General features: G+C 36.4%; 1 protein-coding gene across 5 annotated transcripts in view; it reads left to right on the forward strand.

The window, feature by feature from the left end:
* The first annotated feature begins 224 nt into the window (after positions 1–224).
* LOC128022286 (kazrin) overlaps positions 225–26,009 on the forward strand; it is a 161,715-nt gene continuing 135,930 nt past the window's right edge. The window contains exon 1 of one of the 5 annotated variants that reach the window (XM_052609664.1): positions 225–764. In XM_052609664.1, coding sequence (XP_052465624.1) covers positions 496–764 — 269 coding nt within the window. In that variant the 5' untranslated portion in view covers positions 225–495. The remainder of the gene's footprint in view (positions 765–26,009) is intronic. The other 4 variants (XM_052609663.1, XM_052609668.1, XM_052609667.1 and 1 more) reach the window with 4 other exon arrangements.

Consider the following 26,009-nt stretch of genomic DNA (forward strand, 5'->3'; position numbering starts at 1 on the left):
TCTCATTGTATACCAATTGATATTTTACCGCTTTTGGGTGAGTTACCCAAAATGAACTATCCTTTGCAACCTCTCCTCGCTCCTCCACAGGGGGAGGAATTAAAAAGCAGAGCTGCAAAATTTGCACATAAAAAATCATTTCCCTGCAGCAGCGCTTCTTACGAAACAGATCGTGGAGTTGAAGGGAGAGAGAAGAGAACGCAAGAAATGAAAGGGAGGGGTAGAGCCGAGGCAGAGGGAGGAGAGAAGAGGGCACACGCACCCGATCAAAGCACAACAAACGCCAGTCCACCCTGAGCGAAGCGAAGGTTTCAGGACAGATTACCCTGGACCAGGAGCTTCAGACCGCTGCTCTCAGGCTGGAGAAACCTGTCAGCGGGGCACAACCTCAACACATGGTCACAGAGCTGCAGGAAAAGGCAAGACATCATTGCTCTGATTCTCTCTCTCTCTTTCAAGCTCGCTCTCCGCACACACTCTCACTCATTCTCCTTGATGCACACACAGACACACTCCCTCATTATCTTGCGTGTGATTGAGGCTATTTCTTTCCGTCCTGTGCAGGAACCTCTGCTATTCTTATACTGCTGCAACATTGCTCCAGCTTCTGTTCTCAAAGGGGACGGACAACAAACCGGTGCTTTTCTGCTTGCCGTGTTATTCCGAAGCCTAGTGGGACATCCCAACCATGGAGAACACTCTCACTTGTACTCCAACCACCTTTTCCCAGGTCTTCGGCCGCCAAGGACAGCTGATGCAAGCTAGTAAGTACCTGAGATCTGTCCCATTTGGGCCGAAAAACACGTGCTTTGCGAGGTTTTGCCAGTTTGCAAGCCTTGAATATGAAATGGTGAAGTCTCGGCTGAGTGCTTGCTTATGTTCTGTAAAAGCTCTGCTGGCGGGACCATGGTCCACTGCAAATCCTGATCTCTTGGTTTAGGCACTCAGCATGCAGAGAGAAAATCATCTTTTTTCCCCTGCTGCTTTCAGCTGCTAATGAGCTGCACACAGTCAAGAAATGTGTCTGTGTGTGTGTGTGTGTGTGTGTGTGTGTCTCATCTTGCTTATGGATGTAGTGATCTTAATAAGTCAGTCATGAGGCCTGGGGCTGAAAGGGGAACATGAAAGTTGTGTTGGGAAACTAACTCAGATTGTTTTTGCAGGGTAGAGTGAACCTCACCAGTGTAATTCTGAAACAGTGGACTAATTCCTTGACAGTTTTATAAATATTGTACTCCTAAGCATTGATGAATTATGAATATTGTCTTACAAAAAAAAAAAAAAAAAGTTTCAGTGCTATGAATAGATGCCGCATCAGAACTTATGTCTCACAGATTGTACTTCTGCATCTAATGACTTGATACAGATTTTGTGGGGAAGTGGCTCGTAAAAGTGTACCAAAATATTTCCGGTCCTCATCTTAATTTAAAATGACCACAGATGGAAACTACTGAAAAATTAACGCATGACAATACATAACTTGAAATGAAACCCATGTTAACATATTTAAAATTAGTATATATATGTTATATAGACTTATTAATATATAAAATCTTTAATATTTGAGATTTAATATATATATACATTGTATGATTTTACTTGCCAAAATATAAACTGATCACACACTCTGTTGTGCCATTAAAATAAAATGTAAATTTGTAAATAATATTTACATATTTTAATTGATTTTACTAATAAAGGACTGTTATAGTAATTCTTTTATTTAGTTTTAATAATTCATCAGTGCCTTTGGGCAATCTTTATAAAGCTGTGAAGGAATTATTGTACTGTGTTAAAATTACATTTAACAATGTCAAGTAATGATTGCTAACATACTATCTTTGATAAAATTATTTAGTGTAATTTCATAATGTTTTCGCAGACATCTCTAACTTATATCAATATAATATATATTTTAGCAGATTTTATTCTCATATCAAAGTTGCAGCTTAGATGTCAGTGAAGCAATTGAATTAAGAAGACTTGCTGCAGGATGCAATTACTCAAACAGCTGTTTGTAAATGACCGAGATACTAGCGTTAATGGCAATCCAAGCAGATTTTAATTTGATGCTTAATTCGACGTCTCTACACATTGACATGCCAATTAGCAGAGATACGCCATGCTGTCGAGTTCCCATTGAAAAACACGATTACCCAGTTCTTCTGGGGCAGAGTTTGAAAAAGCATGCATTTACAGCAACTCTGGAGAATGTCATCCTGAGTTTATATATTATATAAATATCAGCCAGTGTCATTGAGTTTTAACTCTGTGATTTTAGTTGTCTCCTCTTTAGACCGTACACAGTTTTTTTAATTTTATTTTTTGTATGGAAATGTCCTGAAATTACCTTCCTCTGGGTGAGTTGCTGGGTTTTGCATTTTAAACCACTAGAATCTAATTTTAAATTCATGTTTACTTAAAGTACCTCATGTTTTTTCGACATTTGATGTGTTTTGAGATCGGCATTGGAGAAACAGGATGGATTGAGAGTGTTGGGCGTGCTTTGATAAAAGTGTCTCTCTCTCTATTTGCTCTCCTGAAATAGAAGAAAACTTTTATAAATAACGCCCTTTGTTTGCTTTATTTCTGTGAACTCATTAGCTGTTCGGTAGGCAGGGATGTATTAGTGTCTGCAGAGTGTGTGACATTGCCATGATTAATATTCTGCGTGTGGCTTTAGGAGCGCTGAAAGCCTCTTTACTGAATTTGTGTTTGTGAAGTGCCTGAAGATGAAACTCCTCTGCAATATTTGAACCTCTGCGGTTCCGACATTCTGTATCATCCATAATGATGAGATTTTGTAGTTTCGAAACATTCTGATGTGTCATTCCCTGTGGACACGATGGACCTAGATTTTTCTGATGTTTCTGCCTTTATAAACAATGAACTGATTTGAGACGTCTTTTTATCTTAATTTTTTTTTCAATCTAATTTGCATGAATATCTTCTAAAAGACGATGTGGTGCTTTTTTGGCACTTTTGCCTCGAAAAATTTACTCTGTTAACACTGATCAAATGGCCCTGTGTTTGCTCCCATAAGTGTTTTGAAAGATCATCTTCAAGTGATGCAAAATGATCCACGGCGCAGTTCATGAGGCGCCAATGCTTTTATGTTCTGTGTTGGTGTTTAAATGGGTATGCATGAGTATGGCTGAGATCCAAGTCTATGCACTCACCCGCCGGCACACACACTGTTTTGGCTGACATAAGGGACAATGCTGGACGAGGCTGCAAGTGTGAGCTCATTTGTGTGTGTCTGCAGATGTTAGCGATGGCACAATTTGCAGCACCAGTGACTCTAATAGGGATCTGTAGGGCCAGACGGAGTTACACGGCGTCTCAGGATGTGATGGCCTCTTTTCCACACTTCATGTTTGATTGAGAAGTTATTTCTGTGAAAATAAGCCTTGATGCTGCATACAGACATATGACCTCACACATATATATTTAACATCTCTCTGGAATGCTTGAATACTTGACCTACAAGCACAGAAATAATTCAATTTCAGTTCAATTCAATTCAATTCTTGGCAAGTTTTGCCAAGTTTTGCTTTTGCCAAAATAGCATTATATATTAACATTCTTATTTATAATTTTAATTATCTATATCAAATATATAATAATTTCTTTCTATCTTGCTTGGTCATTGGGTATTTATTATTTATTTGCAGATAATACTTATATTTTAGATATTTTAGTCTGTTTTTCCATCTATTGTCCAAATACAGTAGATCCACTGTGTATAAAAAGCTAGTTTTTTGTTATATTTTACATATTTGAAAATTAGTAGTCTCTGCCACTAGCAAGTTGTTAGTTGCAATATTAGCAGTTGCACACTGCTACATTGCTTGCATAATGATCTATGACTATTTCTCCCATATGTTTTCAGGCATATTTTCATGGGACATTAGATGCTCACAGACTCTCACGTTATTATCGCGCATATGTCGCTCCCAACAGAATGTTACTTGCAACACTGCTGATAGTTTTTGATGCAAAAGATTGAACCATTTTCTTTGCAGTGGTTATGTCGTAGGTTGGCTGACAAATCTTTATCAACTCACGAGGCCCAACAATCACTCCATCTGGGTCAATAGATGGCTAATTTGAGAGATTATCTTTCTTAAAATCTATTATTGAATCAATAGGCTATAGTTGTAACGATAGGCCTGCCAAGTTTTGTAGGGTAGCCTTTTGTACCAGTGTGAATTTGCTGATAGAATGCTGCAAATATTAATTCCAAGAACTTTGGTGTTCACAATTGGACAGAAATCCATTTTTCTTCTAAGTCTGTTTGAAAGAAACTGGTTTTAAGTGGCAATGCAGCCGTTAGTGCAGAAAAGGCTTAGCTTACAGGCAGCGCGCGTTGATTAGAGCGTTCTCATGAATTTTAAGCAGGGGCCAGTTTTGTTTGAATTTAAGCTTTGGAGTTTGGAGATTTCTGAACTATTTCACTTATAATAAGAAAAGTGATGTAACTCCCTCTAAACTTCAAAAAGTACCCACAACATTTCCCCTGGAGAGTTTCTATAAGGAATAAGTTGGGAAATGATGTAGCGCATGAGGCTGTGTGGATTTGCCTGATGCTGTTTATCGTGAGGTTAGGTGTGATTGTGGGCCATGCCAGTTTTCTCCAATTGACGGGTTACTTTGGAGCCTAAAATTGCTTTGGATATCAGTCCCTACACATGATGTTCTGAACTGCTCTGAATAGTGTTTACATCTGAGGGAATATATTTTGACAGAGGCAGCTGGCAAGTCTTGAGCAGCTAAAGAACTTCCTGCATGCAAATTTGTTTTCTTCTGAAACCACTTCAAAGGGATCTCATAATATGTCTGTGGCAAGTGCGTCGTATTTTTAATTTATTTATTTTGCAAATTTGACACATCATCCAGAATGTGGGTTTAAATCCACATATTTCATTTTCATCATGTAACTTGAAGACTGCTTAATATTATCAGATCCTCCCCAGCCTCCCCGTCATTCTCTCCATCTCTCTCTCTCTCTCTCTCTCTCGCTTATTTTGCTCGCTGTAGTCTGTGTGCTGTAGAACTTTTTACACAAGGGTCAATTTCTCACCTTTCTGAATTTACACATTTGGGAAATGCTGTAGCACTTTCTCCTGTCTTTATTGTACAAGAACTTTGTAGTAGAATTTGTAGAAGGACTTATTTTGAGATTAGGTTTCTGTCATACTTTAGTAGCCAAGCATCCGCTTTAACATCTGCAACAGCAGTTTATGCTGCTCTCTCCTCTCCAGGAAGAAAATCATTTTAATCTCAGTTTAATTGGTATCTCTGCCTTTACATTGGATTAACTGTATATCTAACCCTCTACTGCGTTATTTCTAACCTTATTTATCTAGCATTTATATATTTTTATATATACCTACATATCTCTTATATTGACCATGACTGCTATTTTTGTGTAAATATATAGTTAAATAATACTATTGTGAAATAGTACTACATTTTAAAATATCTCTTTTTTTATTTTCATATAGTTTAAAATTGTATTTATTTCTCGAAGGGGTCATATGATGCGTTTTAATTTTTTTCTTTCTCTTTGGAGTGTTACAAGCTCTTGGTGCTCAAAGAAGATCTGTAAAGTTGCAAAGACTAAAGTCTCAAATCCAAAGAAATATTCTTTATCAAAGTTAAGACTCTGCCACACCCTCATTCAAACACGCCCCCACATGTCTACATCACTATGTGGAAATATTTGTGTAATGCTGCCCAAATGTTCACGCAAAGAAAGAAGGCGTTGTTTTAGTAACCACAGTTAGTGTTGAAGCAACTGTGTCAGGGAGATGCTGTGTGTTTCTAGGCGAAAGCAAAAGCACTTTATTTGTCTTTCTGAAAGTAGATGCATTTAGGAATCTTTAAGATTACTTTCAACAGAACAGCAACGCATTTAATGGATGACCGTTTTGTGAACCTAGGAGAGGTAATTCTGACTTTGCTACGACAATCTAGTTCTTCTGAATCAGCTACTGTAAGTATGTTTTGTTATTAGTTTAAGTATTTGCTATTGAATGTTCATATGCAGAGTTTTGCGCATCACGCATGTGTGTGTGTGTGTGTGTGTATGTGAGAGAGAGAGACAGGATCACATCACAGAGTCAGCTATCTTAACCGTCCATGGCTTGTTTACTGCAAACACATTTATTTTGAAAGATGAAGCTCATGATTATGAAAAGGATCATTACATTTCTGACGAGTGCTTGCGGTGTTCGGCCAATCACAATGCACTGGGTTAGTTGGCCAATCGGAGCAGACTGCGCTTGTGGGAAGGAGGGACTTTGTAGAAAACAACACATTTGGGAGAGGTGGGGCATAGAGGACCTACAGAAATGTTTTTGGAACATTAAAGCATGTCAACATATTCTGTTACACCAAATACACAAAATAATGAAAATAAATAAGTCAGTAAGTATACTGAGGCCAAACTTTTGACCGGGTAAAGCAGTCATTTCGAAGTTCAGTTCATTGTGTGGACACCATATTGGAGTGAGTACCTTTTTCATCTTTTATTGTATTTCAAAAATCCCACTGTAGCTTTTCAAGTGAACAAAAAAAAAAAAAAAAGTGCAGAAACATATGTCAAAGCTTGAGGGCTGCCTACATGACTTTTTCATTCTCAGCATGAACATTCATGACAAAATGGGTGTCAAACATTTAATAAATCATTCACTACCTCAAGCATGAATTATAAAATGCGATTTTGGTTGATGTTACCTTTAAGAATGGCACACTTTCTGAAAATTTTCCATCCAGTGGGCTTGTTGGTTGGTTGGAAAACCACACGCATTTGCTAAATAGACACATTATTGCTCTTTTGTTTCGTGTGTTATCATGTAGAGGTTGCTCAGTTAACACTGTTATTATCTGTTTCAGCCTTAGACACACACTGCTCTACCATCTGTGTGCAAGACGTGACTTGAATATTAAAACAGTACATTTTACTGCTCAATAGTGATGAGTCTCCTGACATAGACTAGGGTAGACATGGTTTTTCTCATTATCAAATGCTATTGGCTAATCCTGTAGGACTGGGACGTATTAAAGAGTATGGGTGGAATATTCTACATGCTCTTCTTAGATGTATTATGAAAACTGTGTTGAATGTTATATGCTTTGACTTTCATTTGACTCAAGGCTCAAGCTTTATCTTTGCTTGGTCTGCCTCATCCCTCAGCGAAGGGTGCTGCTCATTGGCGCCTTCAGGATTTTTTTTTATGGGGTGGCCAAAAGGGGCCAGTAAAAATATTAGGGTGGCGCTGGCACAATACATGTTGCATGTCTAAATCCAATGGCAGACAATTTTTTTTTGGCCTTACTATTAATTATTTATGGGAGCATATCAAGTTATAGGCTTCAAAACTTCAGTATTACTCTTCTCTGTATAGAGCAAAATAGAAAAAAAAGTTGTTCTGCAATTCACCTGCAAGTACCCTCATATTTATTTGAAGTAATAGTAATAGATTTTTAACGCATAACTTCTGTTGTTACAGTATATGTTTTTTTGCTGCACAGAGTATGTTAGATGAGAAGAAAGACTATCCTTCATCGGGAAAGCAAGACCTTGAACTCATGGGCAGTACTGAAAATATTTTCTACTAAATAAAAGCTGTTTCTGTCGGCAAACACTGCATCACTGGTTTGTGTGCATGCCTCTCTGTCTGTGTGACACAAAAGTCTGAGGGACCTTGTGAGTGACAGACAACATTTAAAACTGTGGCGGAAGAATTATGGGCTGGTCATCATATCTAATCAATGAATGGTAAACACTGGCTAACTGTTAAAATTTAAAGAACCAAAGAATTAAACTACTTCAGTCTGTGTGCATTTAATTTATTTTCACAATTTGAGTTGAATTACTGAAATAAACTTTTCCACGACATTCAAATTTATTGAGATGCACCTGTATAATGAGTTATTTCATGCATTTAAATGGTTTCATTTTCTCATATTTTATAGTATCAGTGCATTGCGCTCACATTTATTTGTGCATTAAATTACAAATAAAAAATACATATCTGCTTGTGTCGTATATTGTGATCTCACATTGCATATGTTTGATATTTTAGTACATGCATTTGAGCGACGTTCTTGTGTGCTGTGTATGCGTGCACAGTTTGCAGCTTTAATCACCTTTTTGGTAATTTCATGACTTGGAGGTGCCACTGGTGCTAGCATCATTTGCTTGCAAAATGGCAGATATTAGCAAACAATTCAGCTTGTGTTGACACACAGGGATTGAGAGGTGTGACAAAAGGGGTTTAATTTAAGTAAGATTTAGCAAAATGAGGACACCGCCATGAGTTCTGATGTCAGCAGCCATGTGGCTTTGCTTGGTGATATGTAATAGACTAAAGCTTATTTATGATCAGTCACACTTTGGGCTCCCTCCAGGCAATGCTTGATTTAGACATCTGAGGCAGAGCTGGGGAAAACTTTCTCGCTGATTTAAAATGATTAAAGGTATTACTGCAATGAGAGGAACATTCAGAAGCCTAAGGGTCAAAGATGCAAACTCAGAACTGTTGATTAACAGGTAAATGTCTTTTCCTTTATGATCAAATAGTTGGGTAGTTATGGATCTAAAGTGTAAATTATATTTATTTTAGTGGCATAAAATAAAAATTTAACACACATTTAAATATACACTGATTTGGTGATAAAAGAACATTTCTTATTATATAATAATGTAAAAAAAGTTTGCTCCACTAATATTTTGTTGAAATAGCACTTTCAGGGTTTTGTTCAAAAGAACAGCATCTATTTGAAATAATTTGTAACATTATTATTGTCTTTAATGTCACTTTTGATCATTTTAATGCATCTTTGCTGAATAAAAGTATTAGTTTCTTTCAAATAAATAGAGGAAGAAAGAAACACATTGTTTAGTCAAACCAACAAGCCTGTCAGTTGGATTAATGGATTTTTATTCAGTTCAGATAGGCCTCTTCCCAGCATGCATCATGGCATGAATAATTAATATGCCTGTATTGTTTGACTATTTTCTAGCTTTATGTAGGTTGTTGTTGATTTTGTTGTCACATTTAGTCACTAACTGTCTTGCGATGTCAAGATGTGTTTGTTCTTTGGGCTTAAGCTAGCTGATATTAGCCTTGTTGTGCTTCATTCAGTGAGGTCTGTGTGTCTTTTTTGATGTATTTTTAATTAAACAGTTATGTGATGAGTATTTTTTCAAAAAGTTTAAAACCATGTAAATAACTTTTTTTTAAATTGCTTGATCTAAATAGATAATTGTACAAGTATGGCAGGTTTTATGTCATGACAATTTGACACTTTAAGTTCAGTCAGGATTTTTACTTATAATTGAATATTGTTCCTAAAACATCTTATTGTCATTGCATGACAGGTCTGTCAGTTTTTGACATCTGAGGTGAAGCACTGCAGAGAATTCATTCTGTGCAGCTCAGTGAAGACATACTGTATGATTGACTCAACATTGGCAGTAACATTTTGATTTCGACATAACCTAGCTATGGGCAATAGACATCAAGCAAGCTAAAGGCTTCCTGTTCTCTGAAATGCCTGGATCAGCATTGCTCAACTATGGATGGAAGTAAACAATCACAATCCATAACGTAGGCACCCTATAAGTCAGATTTATGGAGGGGAAAAACCACCTTCTGCACTCTTCATAACCATCTTTTGTCTTCTCTCCGCATCAGACTGACTAACGGGAGGATGAGGTCATATTCTGTAGCGGCAGACGGAGAGGAAATGAGACAGGGGTGAAGATATTAATTCATGCAGGTCTTGGTCTTGTGTAGGATGAGTGATCCATCTATCATGAAACTGAGAGCCTGCTCTTTTTGCAGAGATGTGTGGATCATGGACTGAAATGGCTGGGGTGAGGCTGCTTTCAGTGAGCACAGCATCTTCAGCAGACCCCTTTAAATATTTGATAGGGTCTAGTTTAAGTAGATGGTACAAAAAGCATGGCCTGATACATTGTTTCTGCCATTTCTCCTTAATGCAAACCAGATATTGCTTGTCAGCTTAAATAGTAAGTCATAAGATAAATAATTTATAAGATTTTACTAGTGAAAAACTGTATGTTTACCTTATATTTTGAAACTACTGAAAAAAGAAGTAGTTTATAGTAAAAAAATTATATTTTGTTTTATTCAGAACTAGATAATTGAAACATTTAAAATATTATTTTTACTTCATATTTATATATTTATTCATGGGAAATGGGAAAACATTGTATATATTAAATATAATAATTTTACATTTAAATAGCAAATTTAATAATCACATTGATTGTGAGATATAAAAGTCACATTATGAGAAATTAAAATGTTATGTACATGAACAATATGCAAAAAAAGATTGAATTATAATTCATTAAAAAAATATATATACGTATGTATTTGCACTCTGAACTTACATGGAATCCAGTTTGGAAAAGAAGCCATTAAAGTAATGCACATCTGTATAAAGGATATCGCATTTTATTTTCATATTTTTTTATGTTTTTATTATTAAAAAAAAGAAAATCAACTGTTGAAAGTCTTAACAACAAGGCCAGCTATGAACACAATGTGCTCTGTCGCTACATTTGATGCTGCTTTGATAAGCAACTGAGTGTTCGTAGTGCTTTGTATTTTCTTTCTGTCATTTTCTTTTCGTCATCCTCCAGTGGGATGCACAATTTTAACAATAGCCACATATACCAATAAGAATCAAAATAATGTTACACTTGGATGTGCCTGAAAGCACATTCCATTACCTCCACATCACACATCCACAGCACCACACAATACATTCAGTTATAACGGCAGTTTAAGCAAGGCATTTAATGGGAAAATGCATTTCATTTTGTGGTTGGTCAAGAACGAGTAGTCGACTAGCGCAGTTCCGTACAAAGATGCTGTAAATGATTTCAGCCATCTTTGCTAACTTCTGCCATTGTGCAAACTTCAAGAATATGCTCTCTAACCGAGATTCACAGTTTTTGATTGGCTACAAAACATAGAATTGGTGATATCTCTTAGGAACCTGTTTTAGTCATGTAGTTGTACACAAATATCTCTGTGCAGAATTATGTTTGCATAATAATGCACTGTTTGTAACTTATGCGTTTAACACCCTAAACGAATCCTTGTTGCTCCACAAGGTCTCATATTTTTTGTGCAGGAAAAGTTTTCACGCTTGCGTTCTCTTTTTTAGAGGTGTTGAAAAGTGCTGACCCACTTTCCTCCTCTGAATATGACAGGCGCTGGCATTCACACACAAACACCCTTAATTGGCTCAAGCCTTGTCACAGGTTCTCCCTGTAGTCCTTGCTTTCCAAAGGCACATCATCAAGGCATTAAAAATCGACGTGCGCTGTGTCAGTGCTAATCTGCCTCAGGGACGCCTCTACCTAGCCATATTTATCTTTGCTTCACATGTAAAAAGTTCCCTCTGACTGTTCTTTCATACCGAGTCTCAGCAGGTAAACTATGCATACTTACATTTGCATTTATATTTCATTCAGCTCACAATACTTCTTCCCTGTGTACTGTATGTGGTCAGGTGGTTCTTAATTTCCCCAGTCTGAATGTAAAAAAGCCAGCAGCGGCTTGCATCTCATGAATACATTTTGCATGTGCAATATTCCACAGTATCAAAGGTAATTTGATTTCACAGTCGCACGCCAATATGAATCCACTGTCAGGCCACTGTTAAAGTCTTTATTATTGTGGCGTGGCATTTTATATTCAGATATGCCTGTAGCAGGTCCTGTTTGAACTTCATTTGTGTCCTTTTGCATTGCGGGAAAAATAACGGTGCGAACTGCGAGTATGCAAATGCAATCTGACCTCTTGTTTAGTGGAATCAATATGGACGATTAGGCAAGCACCCTGTCCCACACAACTGCTTATCTACCCTATTGTTACATGCTTCATTACAAGTGTAATTGATGCTTTGTGCTCTTTGTAGCTCTAATGTCAATTTAATTCTCTCTCCCTTTTCCTCTTTAAAAGGCCCAGCTAGCATTAGGAAGAAAAAGGGAAAAATGTGTAATGTAATTCAAAGGCATCCAGCTAGTCCACTGTAAGCCCTGGGCTGGTTATCAAAGGGTCAGAAGAGGCTTTTATCTTCAAAAGCTTTGTCAGAGCTTGTATTGGAATCTGTTTTTCCAGAGGCTTAAATTCAGTGAGAAGGCTTCCAAAGCTAGCTGTACTGCGGGATGTCTCACTAGGTGGCGGACTGATCAAAGATTTCACCTGAGGAGGGCACCCGCTCCGCTTCTAGTGTAACACGGCTGTATCACGACGGCTTGCAAACAGTGATGCCTAGAAGTATTTGTTCGGCTCTATGTATGGACTTGACCTCAGTTCCCCCCTCTGAGAAGAACTGATGGACTGGTGTCAGAGATTGCTGAGAATCAGCTTTGTTGGAAGAGATCACTCATTTGGGCTGTGTTTGACTTACTATTATACTTCTCCTACCATTCCCTTAGTATGTGCACTACTGTTCAAAAGTCTGAGGTCAGTAAGGTTTGTAAAAAAAAAACAAACAAAAAAAAAAACATAAAAACATTACAAATAAAAGGTGATCTTTTGAACGTCACTTATCAAAGAATGCTGAAACTATTGATCCGTTTTTACAAAAAGATTATGCATCACAACTGTTTCCACATTGATAATCATAAAAATGATTCTTGTGCACCAAATAAGCATATTAGAATGATTTCTGAAGGATCACGTGACACTGAAGACTGGAGTAATGGATGCTGAAAATTCAGCTTTGCATCACAGGAATAAATTACATATACTAAAACAGAAAAGAGTTATTTTAAATTGTAATAATATTTTGCAATATTACTGTTTTTACAGTAATATTTTTTGTTTGTATTACATACTATAAATGTTCTGTATTACATGTGTGTTTGCTGTGCATAGTATGCACATAGAAAGAGGCCATTCTAGATGTAGATGAGTTTTTTACATCATTAGAACAGAGAGAAATTGAGCATTACATGACTTGCTCATCAGTGGATCCTCTGCAGTGAATGGGTGCCATCAGAATGAGAGATAAAAACATCACAATAATCCCCACGTAACCCACATGATGCTATAGTCCATCAATTAACATCATGTGAAGTGAAAAGATGCATGTTTGTAAGTTACAAATCCATTATTAAAGCATTTTATCTTCAAACGCATCGCTTCTGGCCAAAATAGAGTCCATAATTCCATAATAATGCTTCCTCTAGTGTAAAAAAAGTCCATCCTCTGCTGTCCTCCTAAATCAAAATCCACTAACTTATTTGTTTAGAATAGTTTTTGCTTGTAAACTGCCTTTGATCTGTGCATATTTCTCTCCTGATTCAGATTAGAAGACTTTTTCACTGGAGAAAACAATATAATGGATAGAGGAAGCAACGGTTTGAAGTTAAACACATCTTAATGATGGATTTGTTTCTTACAAACGTGCAGCTTTTTGCATCACAAGACATTTAATTGATGGACTGGGGTCGTGTGGATTTCTTGTGGATTATTGTGATGCTTTTATCAGCTGTTTGGACTCTCATTCTGATGGCACCCATTCACTGCAGAGCATCCATTGGTGAGCAAGCAATGTAATGCTCACTTTCTCAAAATCTGTTCCGATAAAGAAATATATCTCATCTCTGCATCATACTACCATTTGAAACATTTTTGCATAATACACAGTTCTTTTTTTAGTATGCAGCAAATATTCTCATTATTTCTCATTGTCAGCATAGAGGCAGAGGGTGCCAGAACTGAACCTGAAACTCCCATATTATAATATTTGAAACATATATGATTCGATTTTGTATTTATTTATGTGTTTTATGTAGTTTAATCTCTGTTCTTCATCAGGTTCAAATTCACTGGTGGTATTGCTTGAGTTGCTATAACTTTCAAAACCATAAGGGGGCAATATTGTCTCTTTGGAAAGTCACATTTTCAAATTCCATTCCTGTCTGGCTCATACTTATGTGAATTAACGGTTGATTCAAACACTATAAGCACTGGATTACCCCTGCGTGCTAAATTATTAAAAAGGTGCCAAGAGACCTTGGTTAAAAAGTGATTTCTTTTAAACATCAAGCAGTAATGTGAGGGAGATATTTTATTCTCAGTCTCATTGTTGATTTAGAAACACTTTTAGTGCCATTGCAGCTACTGAGGTGTAATGAAGTAGGCTAGTAATAGTACTTTTGTTTATGCCCTTGCGGAAATTCAGTTTCAGTGGGTTTCAACATCTGTTTCACATAGAAAACAGTATGACATAACAACAAAAGCAGTAAATATGAAGGGGGGGAAACGCTATCTCTTTCATTTAGGCATTTCACTGCTTGTGGTAAAAAAATACCACAGTTTTAAAGAAACATCAGCATCCTGAATCTTCGTCCTGAAGGCAAAAGCTCAAACTCATCATACAAAAGTACATATGATCAGATGTAATTTTCATAGCTTTACTAAGGCATATGGTTTGTTACATTTGTTCCAAGCCTATAGGGGTAACAAGAAATTTACTCTCAATATTTAAGACTTTCCTCCATGAACTCTTTTGTTCCACTGTAGCATTTCCAAACCAGAAAATCTGATACAAAAGGTCAAAACGCTTTCAATAAAAGAATTACAAAACACTTTTAACAATGGAAGGCTTATATTAAATAGCACCATCTTCCTAAAAAAGTATAGCCTTTGCTGACCCTTTTTGTTCACAGCTTCAGTCCATTTATCCCACCTCAATTTATAGTCCAGGAAAACCCTGAGGAATTTTATATTCTTTAGCATCCTGAATCTGCTCCACTTTAATAATGGTCACACTCTCTGACTATTCTTTTCTAAGATCAGTACACATTTCTTTAGTTTTTAAAACATTTAAATTAAGATTTGGTGCATCAAACAAAGTAATACATTTGTCTAAAAAGGGTCTGTGACTGTCCTCATCCCATTGGAGGAGTCTAATTATTGACTTACTATTAACTAACTTATTAGTGGTTGACCGATATATTGCCAATGCAAATATATCGACTGATATTTGTCATTTTTTCAAATATCGGCATCGGCTGATAAGTTTTCTGCTTGGCGATGTATTCAAGGCAGTACTTTTATTTTTATGGCATTGAGAAAGGCTGCGCCTGGGAACACAGTGCTCACACTCTCCCTCTTGTTTGCGGTCGTTGTTAACAGTTATCTTTAATTTGGATAGAATACTAATAATTATATAGAATGGTTAAACAAAGGAATTCATGTGTAATTAATGAACATTTAATTTCACACACCTTGCAAACTTAGGCGAATCCAGCTGTGAGATGGATAGAGACATGTGCATTTTTATCCAGCATGATCTCTGTGTGACGGTCTGTCCGTGTGAATTTAATGCTTTAAACTTTAAACTCATGATTTCAAATTATGCTGTGCTTTATGTATTCAACCACTGTCATATTCATGTTATTTTCTCTGTGTGCTGTATGTAAAATGAGTGTTACCCTGGCTTTATTTGAAAAATATGATTCCCAATGAACACAAATTTCTCAGAATACTGAGTGCCCTGTTTGATACAGTGTTTTCAATATTTGTATATTTGTTCAATATTTATTTATTTGTGAAAAATACTTTGTCATCTAAAGCAAAATATGTTTATTTTGCAAAAATAGTTTTTTTTTTAATACATTTGTCAAATGATTTCAAATGTCTTAAATATTAATAATAATAAATATATTGGCTTTCAGCTGCCCTGCTTTCCAAGATATTGGCATCTGCTGTCAAAAAAACAATATTGGTCAACCGCTACTTATCATTCGCAAATTAAATTAAATAATTCCCTTAACAAGTACTCCTGCAATTATTTAAATGCAAAATGAAAAGTAAGGGTGAGAGGACACAGCCTTGTGGAGAACCAACATTCGTAATTTGTTTATCAGACAATTAACTATCCACACACACTCACTGAATTCTATTACTTAAGAAATCCTGCAACCACAAAATCAGTCCTCCATCTAGGGAGAAATCTACGGATAGTATTTTGATCAGGACCAATGTCAAGATGCTAGTAAAAGCGGAAGAAAAATCAGCAAAAATAAATTTCTCATGATGTTTGAAAACATCAAAATGTGAGAAAACAATATGCAACAATGTTAAAATAGCTGAATCTACTCCCTTGTTTAACTGGTAACTACATTTAAAGGGATCCAATAAATGCTGTTTTCCCCACTATGTTCCTTTTACCTTTCACAACATTTAAACAAGGTTTGTTTGAACATGGTTTGTTCATTTTAGAAATAGGTACTATTTGAAGTGTTCCACATAGTTGGCACTACATGCTGTTCAAGAGACTTTTGAAACAACAGAGTTAAAACTGCAGATAGTTGTTCATCACAGGTTTTTATCGCATGGCCACAAATATTATCATGCCCAGGACTCCCTGAGATCGTAGCAGTTGAATGGGTGTTTATAAAATATGTACTGTGGGGTTAATCTACTTTAAAGAGCGGGTCAGTGAGAAAAACTCAGAGCAACTTTGCCATGTGGGTTAGCTGCAGCCATAATTAAGTGTGACAGGTAAAGAGTAGCTCTCTGAAGGCTTGATAAGAATGTTTTAGTCTCTTGTTGAAATACCAGGTCTGCAGTCTTCAGAGGTGATTGGTTGACATTTGCTAAATGTTACTTCATTACAGAAACACACTCAGCTCTCTGACTTGTTAGTACGTCTCTTCCTCTAACATTTAATGCTAATTTATTCACTGCTAACATTATTGCATTTGTAATTGAGACAGTTGAGTACTTGAGTAACACCATTTGTATGTCATCTATGCTTCAGCTGCATTTAGTCATCACTTGTGAGTTCATTTCCAAGGACTACAACCTTTTTTTAAATGATACATTAATTAAATAAAGTTGCTCTACATAAAAGCATCTACCAGAGACATGCATGAAAAGTATTAATGTTGAAATATGGAAGAGCATGCCACTGGTACATTCATTTTCTCACATGCGTCTCTAATCGTGTATAATGGTTTATTTGTTTACGAAACACTCCACTATCTCTTCCAACAACATGATGTTCAATACAGTTCTCAGTGTAAAGCAGTCAAGCAATGTTTGGAGGACAGCCATGGGATAAAGCTCTCAGACTGATAAGAGCAAAGCCTCACGGCATGTGTGACATTAACATTGATCTGAGAGCAAAGGAGGGCTGCTTTGTCACCATGGAAACGTTTGCTGAGATGGTCTTAAGTTAAACTATCATTTGGATTTTGACTATGGCGGCTGTTTGAAATACTTTGAATTTTGTTGAGAAGAAAACTAGGTTCACTCTATCTGCCTTTTTATCCCTAGTAGAGCGTGTCCTCTGCACTCTTATCGGAGAAGAGGTGTTTATACTTCAATAAATATTAATGCAATTACTGGAAGTCACAGGCACAGCACTGTAGTCGTGTGCTGTGAAAACATTCAAAGCTGCTATATCCTTATAAGCCTTATGTACTGACCTAATAAACTCTTTTGGAGTCAAGCAAAATGTCACCGGGCCCACTCATCGTTTTAATCATACACTAGATTTAATTATATCGCATGGAATTGATCTTACTGATATAGATATCGTACCTCAAAGTGATGATATTACAGACCATTTCCTTGTATCGTGCATGATGCCTTTCACTGATATTAACTATATGGCTCAGCATTATCATCTGGGCAGAACTATTGTTCCAGCCACCAAAGAAAGATTCAGAAATAACCTGCTTGATTTATCTCAACTGCTATTTGTACCCAAAAATACACATGAACTAGACAAAATGACTGGCAACATGAGCACTATTTTCTCTAACACTTTAGAAGCTGGTGCCCCCATCGAATTGAAAAAGTTTAGGAAAAAAACGTACTGTACCATGGTATAACACTAATACCCACTATCTCAAGAAAGAAATTCGTAGTCTAGTCTTGAGCGCAAATGGAGAAAAACTAACCTGAAAGTTTTTAGAATTTCGTAGAAAAACAGTAAAACAGAGCCGAGCATATCCACAAACTCATAGAAAATAACCAAAACAATACAAGGTTTTTATTTAGCACAGTGGCTAAATTAACAAATAACCAGACGCTGCCCGATTTAAATATTCCATCAATGTTTAATAGTAATGACTTTATGAATTTCTTTACTAATAAAATAGATAACATCAGAAATACAAAAAAATATATAGATTCTACAGCGTCTTAACACTTCAGTTTCATCCATCGCACCCAAAGATAGACTGCAGTGCTTTACAACTATACTACAGGAAGAGCTAAATAAACTTATCACTGTATATAAACCAACAACATGTTTATTAGATCCTGTACCCATTAAATTACTGAAAGAGTTGTTACAGAAGAACCACTTCAATTAATGAAAGAGTTGTTACAGAAGAACAACCATTCAACCTGTTTGTTATTAAGCCTCTTATTAAGAAACCACAACTAGATTCTTGTAAACTGGCAAATTATAGGCCCATTTCAAATCTTCTGTTTATGTCTAACATTTTAGAAAAAGTTGTGTCTGCTCAATTGTGCTCCTTCCTGCAAAAAAAAAAATGACCTGTTTGAAGAATTTCAGTTTTCTTGCATCAGATCAAGGCTGCATTTCATTGCTAGTTTTACTTGATCTTAGTGCTGCGTTCGACACCACAGATCATGACATACTCATAGATTGATTACAAAACTATACAGGTATTCAAGGGCAGGCTCTAAGTTGGTTTAGATCATATCTGTCCAATTGCCATTATGCTACCAGCTATTAGAGTATGTTAAAAATGTAAAAGACTAATTATTTTCTCCTATTAAATTCGGATAAGACAGAGATATTACTCATTGGACCAAAAAACAGTGCACAGAATCTAGTAGACTACAGTTTGCAACTAGACAGATGTACTGTTACTTCCTCTACAGTCAAAAATCTGGGTGTTATATTAGACAGCAACTTGTCTTTTGAAAACCATCTTTGGAACATTGCCAAGCTACGAAACATGTTATCTGTTTCTGATGCTGAAAAGCTAGTTCATGCATTCATGACCTCTAGACTGGACTATTGTAATGCACTTCTAGCTGGTTGTCCTGCATCTTCAATAAACAAGCTACAGGTAGTCCAAAATGCAGCAGCTAGAGTCCTTACCAGGTCAAGAAAATATGATCATATTACCAAAATTTTACAGTCTCTGCACTGGCTACCTGTTAAGTTCCGTATCAGTTACAAATTATCATTACTTACCTATATGGCCCTAAATTGTTTAGCTCCTGCGTACCTAACTAGCCTTCTACCACGCTACAACCCATCACGGACCCTAAGGTCGCAAAACACTGGACTTCAGAGGACCTCAGATGATGCCAACCCTGAAACAACATACAGAACCACCAAATATTGCTACAATTGTGATTGCATCATTTAATAATCGCTGTTAATAGTGTTCATCGTCTGTTTTTTTCCCGAAGATTTCTGCCATATGCGCATAAACTGACAGTAACTACTGTCATTGTCATAAGTGACTACTAAATATTGTAGAAACATAATTTTCTGTAAAGTTGCTTTGCAATGATTTGTATCATAAAAAGCACTACACAAATAAACTAAAATATAATTCCAGGATGATTTGTAAAGTTTTGATTTTGTGTCACCTTAGAGAATTTTAGTTGAGGGAATTTCCTTTGTGGGCTTTAAACATTGTGACCGCTTTATATTGAACGTCTCGGAGGGATTAAGAGCAAGTAGTGTACTTGGGGAATTTTTGAGTTTTTTGTGGTCATTTTAATTTTGATCAAATGTGTGGTCATTCAGTTGACAATCCTTGAGCTTATGGAAACAGTTCACCTACAGAGTTAAAATGGAAGACATCAGATGGACATTTCTGGGGTGGCTAAATGCAAAGTGAGGAACACGAAGAAAATTCTATTTAAAGTTGGTTGAACATATCTTAAAGGCTGTGCAACTTTTCTTAAGACTCAGCAGAACTCCTAATGTATCCTAACAGATAAGGATACATTTATAAAAGCCCAGGTTCAGCCTATGGAAATGTTTCCTTTTATTATTTTTATGCCTGTGTCACATTGACAGTTTCGCACAACGGACGTATTCAAGATTATTAAAATCAGATGTAGCGCTCCCTGTAATTTGTTTACTTTTCAAGAATATTATTATTTATTTCTGCTTTGCTTCTGGTTGTGTTTTATTGTGCGTGACTGCTGACACACAAACTTTGAAATGCTTATTCCCTCGGTCTCTTCTTTAATTCCACCTCCACCTAGTAAACGTCTCTGACGGTGCCGTTGCATTCAGCCAGTCAGGACTGGAGTTTGGGAGAGCTTGAGGGCTCAGGGGGACTGCAGTTTGTGTATGCCACTGATTAGAGGCTTTGTGGAGGTTCTTACCAGCTCTATGTTCCTCTCAAACCAAAGAACCCTGTTACACAGTGATCGAGATGGTTGCGGAGGCCAGGGAGTCGCTAGTTGACAGGCGGGGAAAATGGCAGAGGATGGATGTAAGCTGAGGGAACAGCATAGCAGCGTGGTAACTGCTGACCTGCTTCATCTCTTGTTTTGGAGATGCCTGAAGTAATGGTTTGTGATGAGTCTTTCTACTATATAAAGTGCTTAAAGTAGGAGAGGCCAAGCCTGTTCCTGGAGGGCAACTGTCCTGCAGAGTGTAGATCCAACTCTCATTAAACAAACCTGAAACAGATAGTCAAGGTCCTCAGACTCACTGAAAAACTTTCAGGCAAGTGTGTTGGAGCTGGTTGGAACTAAGCTTGTCTGGACAGTGGCCCTCCACAAGCAGGATTGGACACCCCTGTCTTAAAGGAATAGCTCACCCGAATGCGAAAGTTCTGACGTCGCTTGCTAACCCTAATGTCATTCCAAATCAGGTGATTTTCTTTCTTACATGGAACTCAAAAAGTGTGAATTTTGGTGTGGCTCTTTTGCATACAATTACAGTAAATATTTGGCTGTCACAATCGGTAAATCTTTAATGTTTTTATTCAGTTCATTGTTTTTACTCTATCATTGTTAGTTTTTAATATATTTTAGTATTTTAGTGCTGCTGAAGTAAATGCTGATATTTTCTATAATTGTTTAAGTGCATAACATTTATTATTACAGTCTAGTGTGTGTGTGTATTTGTGTGTGTTTATTTTTTCATTTATTTATTTATGCATTTTATAGAATTGTCTTGTTTAATGCAGGGAGGTTGTAAAAATTTATTTTGTAATATTAGCCAATATAAAATAAAACCAATAATGCAAAAAAAAAAAAAAACACACATACAAAAATTATTATTTTCTGAGGTTTTTTTTTTTTTAACAAAAAATGTTGACATTTTGTGTTTGACAAAACACTGCATCAATGATGCTCATGATGATCATGATGCAGCAAATTTGAATGTGCATATAAAAATATGAATTTCATAATTTGGACAACTATCCCTTTAACGGTTCAGGACAATCATTTTTTTTTTTTACATTGTCCTGTTGAGCCAAATAATTTTGTCAAAAACTGCAAATACATTAACTGTCTTTGTATCAGGAATGCAGGTGCAGGCTCACAGTCTGCCTCTAAGGAAACCATACAATCAAAGGCACTCAGGGAATAGATTGCACACTGTCAAACATAGCTGTGTATAACTGTGTTGTAAACAACTAAATTGCAGGTTCCTGAGTGAGTGATGCAAATGGTGTGGAATTCTGTTATGATATGCAAAACAAAGGCATGGAAAACTATAATAAAGCTGTCAGAATACTGCCTGGCAATTAGCATGACAATGGCATATTCTGGAATCTGATTTCAACCTTTGTTTGCGAGAATGCAAGAATGGGAATGTGATCCCCCCTGAAGGCAGTTTCAGCCATTTCTAGTTTCCATTCACTAGTTTTGTCTCCATTTTGATTTGGTTGTGTTTTTCCTTGGTAATGGGGTGATGCTGAATGCATTCCCTCATGCACTTGGAAACATGCGAGGGACCAAACATCCATTCATCTAAGTCTGCTCCTCACTTTTTAAGAGTGAAGCCATTGGAAAACCCAAATTGCCTTGGCAGACGGTGCCCCATAGTGAATCCTTGTGCTCCCAGCAGCTACAGAGGAATCAAACAGCTCATCATCTCTTGAACATTATAGTACTCAGAATCGGTTTCTTTCTTGCTATCATCTTTCGTTTCTTTTGTTCTGAAAGCATCAGAAATCCCGTTGTACACCTAAACCAAATTTAAATGAAGGAAAAACTGCTGTTAAGTCTCAATATGACAGCTATCACACTGAGGCTGCGACCAATATTATTCATCATGAAAACCGTTTTTGAAAAGATTTTGCAATGCACCACGATCTATTTGATCCATTATGAAAAATGTGTTACTAATGAGATACACAGAGTTGAGTTTAGAGTGTTGTTCTGCGTTGGATTAAAACAAGCATAAACAAGATGAATATGACATGACATGACAAATAATTATTCACTAATCATTAATAATTATTTTTGTGTTCTGCTGGCTACAGTCTTAATGAGTGAGTCATTGAGTCATTTACTGAACTGATTCATTCAAACACAATGATTTATTTAGAAATGACAAGACCGTTGCTGTGTGTTGCAACAGTTGAATTATCTTTTTGAAATAATTTTCATTGGCGGCGCAAAAATACACAAAGTAACAGTGAATATTATTTTTCAAATGTAAACTTCTCAGTATTAACTTCTTGATTATTGAACTGTTGTAATTTTGCAAAACAGCACTCGCAGACACACTTTAGTTCTGAACATCTGCCGTGCTTAATCTCATTAACCCTGGTTTATCAAATGTACCTCCATCCAAAATAAACTGTGAAATTGGCAAGCATCATATTAATTTGTGTCCAGACCTGGTCGAAATGCATAACAGATTCGAGATCTGTGTGATTCATCCTATCATCTTATCTTTGGCTCATAAAGAACTGAATCCCTCTCGATCCATAAAGCCCCATCTTGGCTTGATGACTCTTGAAATAATTTTTCACTCGTTCTCAGAAAGTTTTCATATTTTATCTTCTGTCGGAACATTTAATGTGTCATTTCACTCGCTGAGAGAGGAGTGCATGTAGTCATTTGCATGGTAATGTGTTCCAGGGGCCACGCTGGCAGGGTGAATGAGTGTGTTAGCTTCAGCACAGGGCTCTTCTTATCTCCTGTCAGCCAGGGAGAGACAGGACACCAAACATCAGTTGTCATCATCAGAGATCACCATTAGAAATCAGATGGCCACAGGCTTGGTTCAACGACAGCTTTTTTCTCAGTCTTTCTCTTTCATGTCTCCACCTGGGAATCTGCAATCTGTTGTGATGAAACATTGCACTCTGGTGTAATTATAGAACTGTCACTTTGAACAGTCTGAACTTGATTCCATTCATCTGTCAGATCAGATCGTAAAGCTTCATCAAAATGGACATACACACAAAGATTCACCAAAGACAAATGTATGAACTTTAACAGCAATGAACAAATCTTGAGATTCTTTCATATGTCAATAACTTGAAAGATGCATTGTGTTGCTGTTACCAGGAACTCCCATTATGAAATCTTACCTAAGCAGGTATTCTAAGGATATTCGCAGTTATACGTATATTTACATACATTATTCAGATTTAGCTTGGTCATAGCTCCGTGTCTTAAAACCCTCAAGCACATTTTTAAAACTTTGTTAAAAAAAATTGCTCATCTTTAAAACAAGTTGTTTTCAAAAAAACAAAAAGTGGGTTCATGGGTTGTTTCTGGAGTTCTAGATAGTCTGTTCATTGATGTAACAACTAATAATTATTGCCATTTAATCCCACAAGTGACTCTTTCTGTAAATTGCATCATAACGCCGGTAGATAATGATTTCTTCAAAAACATGGATTCTCTTAAGTAACAAGTGACTTAGTTTAAGAATAAGTCACTTAACCATTCACGTAACCAATTCATTCAAAAATACTACTTCATTAAGAAGAACAAACGGCTCCCTTTACGAATGAGTCATTGAATCATCCACTGAACTAATACATTCAAAAACACTGTTTAATTTAGGAAATTTTTATGAGTACTCATTACTTCTTGTAAGAACAGTCTTTACCATTTTTCTTAAAATTATTTTAGACTAGTTAAAATAGAAACAAATTAAAAGCTGCATAAAGTAACATTATTGAGCTATAAAATGTATTCCTGTTCTTCAGTCAACTTGTCACAATCTGACACAGGTCTGATTGCAAAGCATCTTTAAAGGATCAGTCTGAAACAAAAACTCTTTAGCCATTGCAGTGAAGGCAGATAGCGCTCTGTCATTACACTGGTATTGAGACTCAGTCTTTATTGATTCGTTCTTGAAAAAAGTCTCTTGGTTGTTGCATTGAACCACAAACTCCATGATAGACAGCACTGCTGGAAAATTGAAACAGTGTATTGCACTGCGTTTCGTTATGTGATGCCTTGTCACTTTCAATGTCGTGGTTTCATTATCCCTCTGTCACATCTTTAGGTATCCTCTTCAGACATGCACCTCGTAAACTGCAGAATGTGAAATTAGACTCCATTCGTCTGTTGGCACCATAAACATTTTATTTAGCTTTGGCTTTGATTCCGAGATGTGCTGCAGCGCTCAGAGACGAGGTCTGATCATAAATCTGCTCAGCACACGCTGCAACTGCGTTTTATGGCAATCGTCTCACAATCTCAGTATTTTCTAAAAATGACCAGGAGCCCACACATAGGCTATGCCCATCTTTCACATAACCTCTCTATTCCTGTAAGGTCGTGTTTTACTCCGTCATGACCACACACATACTGCAGGAAAGATTTTTGAGACTGATCATCTCTGTTGTTCCTTTAATATGCTACTCAGAGAATAAAGTGAATAAAGCAGACTGGTTTCAAATGAGTAGTTTTAGATTGTAATTAGAAGTAGTTACTGCCATTTAGATTTTTTATTTATTTACTGAATTATTTACAGATAAGGGAAAATGTACAGGCTTTTTTTTCATTATGCAGAATAAACCTAGCAGGGTTTAAATTATTGTATTATCTTTCTAGTATATTTAAAGAAAATTGTCAAAATACATTGCCAGAAAATCTGCTTTTCAAGTTTTTTTTTTTTTTTTTAGGTGTTTTTATTGGAAAACAAGTGCAGTGCGGTAATAATTTTGAGTTGAACAGTCAATTATTCTAACTTGCATTGATATGAAAAGAAAGATTCTAAAGACATGAATGTAACACCAGTATGTTATATGCATAATAATATATGAAATACATCGTTTAGCAAACAAACATGTTTGACTGCTCAGTTGTGGAACTGACCAATCAGAATCAAGTATTCTAGAGCAACATTCAGCAAGGTGAATCTGTGGCATCTGTGAAATTATTGAACAAACTTCAGCTAACCTTGCAATTCAGCAGTGTTGTTTCTGAGCAACTTTCCAGTTTTGGTGAATGGATTCAGTGTTTATAAAAACAAGATTCCTGACTTTTATCTCCAGAGTGGTTGAGAATAATAAGGAAACAATGTGATTCCGTTCCAGCATTGTTATGCCACAGTCAGCAATAGCAGAGATATTGTGGTGTTTCCTGAAATGCGATTTGAGCATCTCCGATCACACAAAAAAACAATCCACCCATGGAAAATGGAAGTAATACTGGTTTGAAAACTCTCTCTGAGAGTAACATTTATTTGCTGTCTCTATGTGAGAGTATCTTTCACAAATCCTAAATGACCCCTGTAATGCTGTAGCTGACTGCACCAGGTTTTAAATCCATACCTCAGTGTGAAAGGAAGTTAGTAAAGGTTCTTTTCATGCCCTTGTGCTTCTGTTTGCTGTAACAGGCCTTTGGATCTGCTGAGTCACACCCTCCAAAAGTTAATTAAGTTTTCATTAACTGTGCATTATAAGATCAAACTGGACTGTTTTTTATTCATTTTGTCTAGTGAATGACTCCATATTCTCTCACTTTTCAATGGGGTGGTTGAATATGTGGATAAGT

Source organism: Carassius gibelio, chromosome A11, assembly GCF_023724105.1.
Source record: "Carassius gibelio isolate Cgi1373 ecotype wild population from Czech Republic chromosome A11, carGib1.2-hapl.c, whole genome shotgun sequence".
In the NCBI taxonomy this organism is placed as follows: Eukaryota; Metazoa; Chordata; class Actinopteri; order Cypriniformes; family Cyprinidae; genus Carassius; species Carassius gibelio.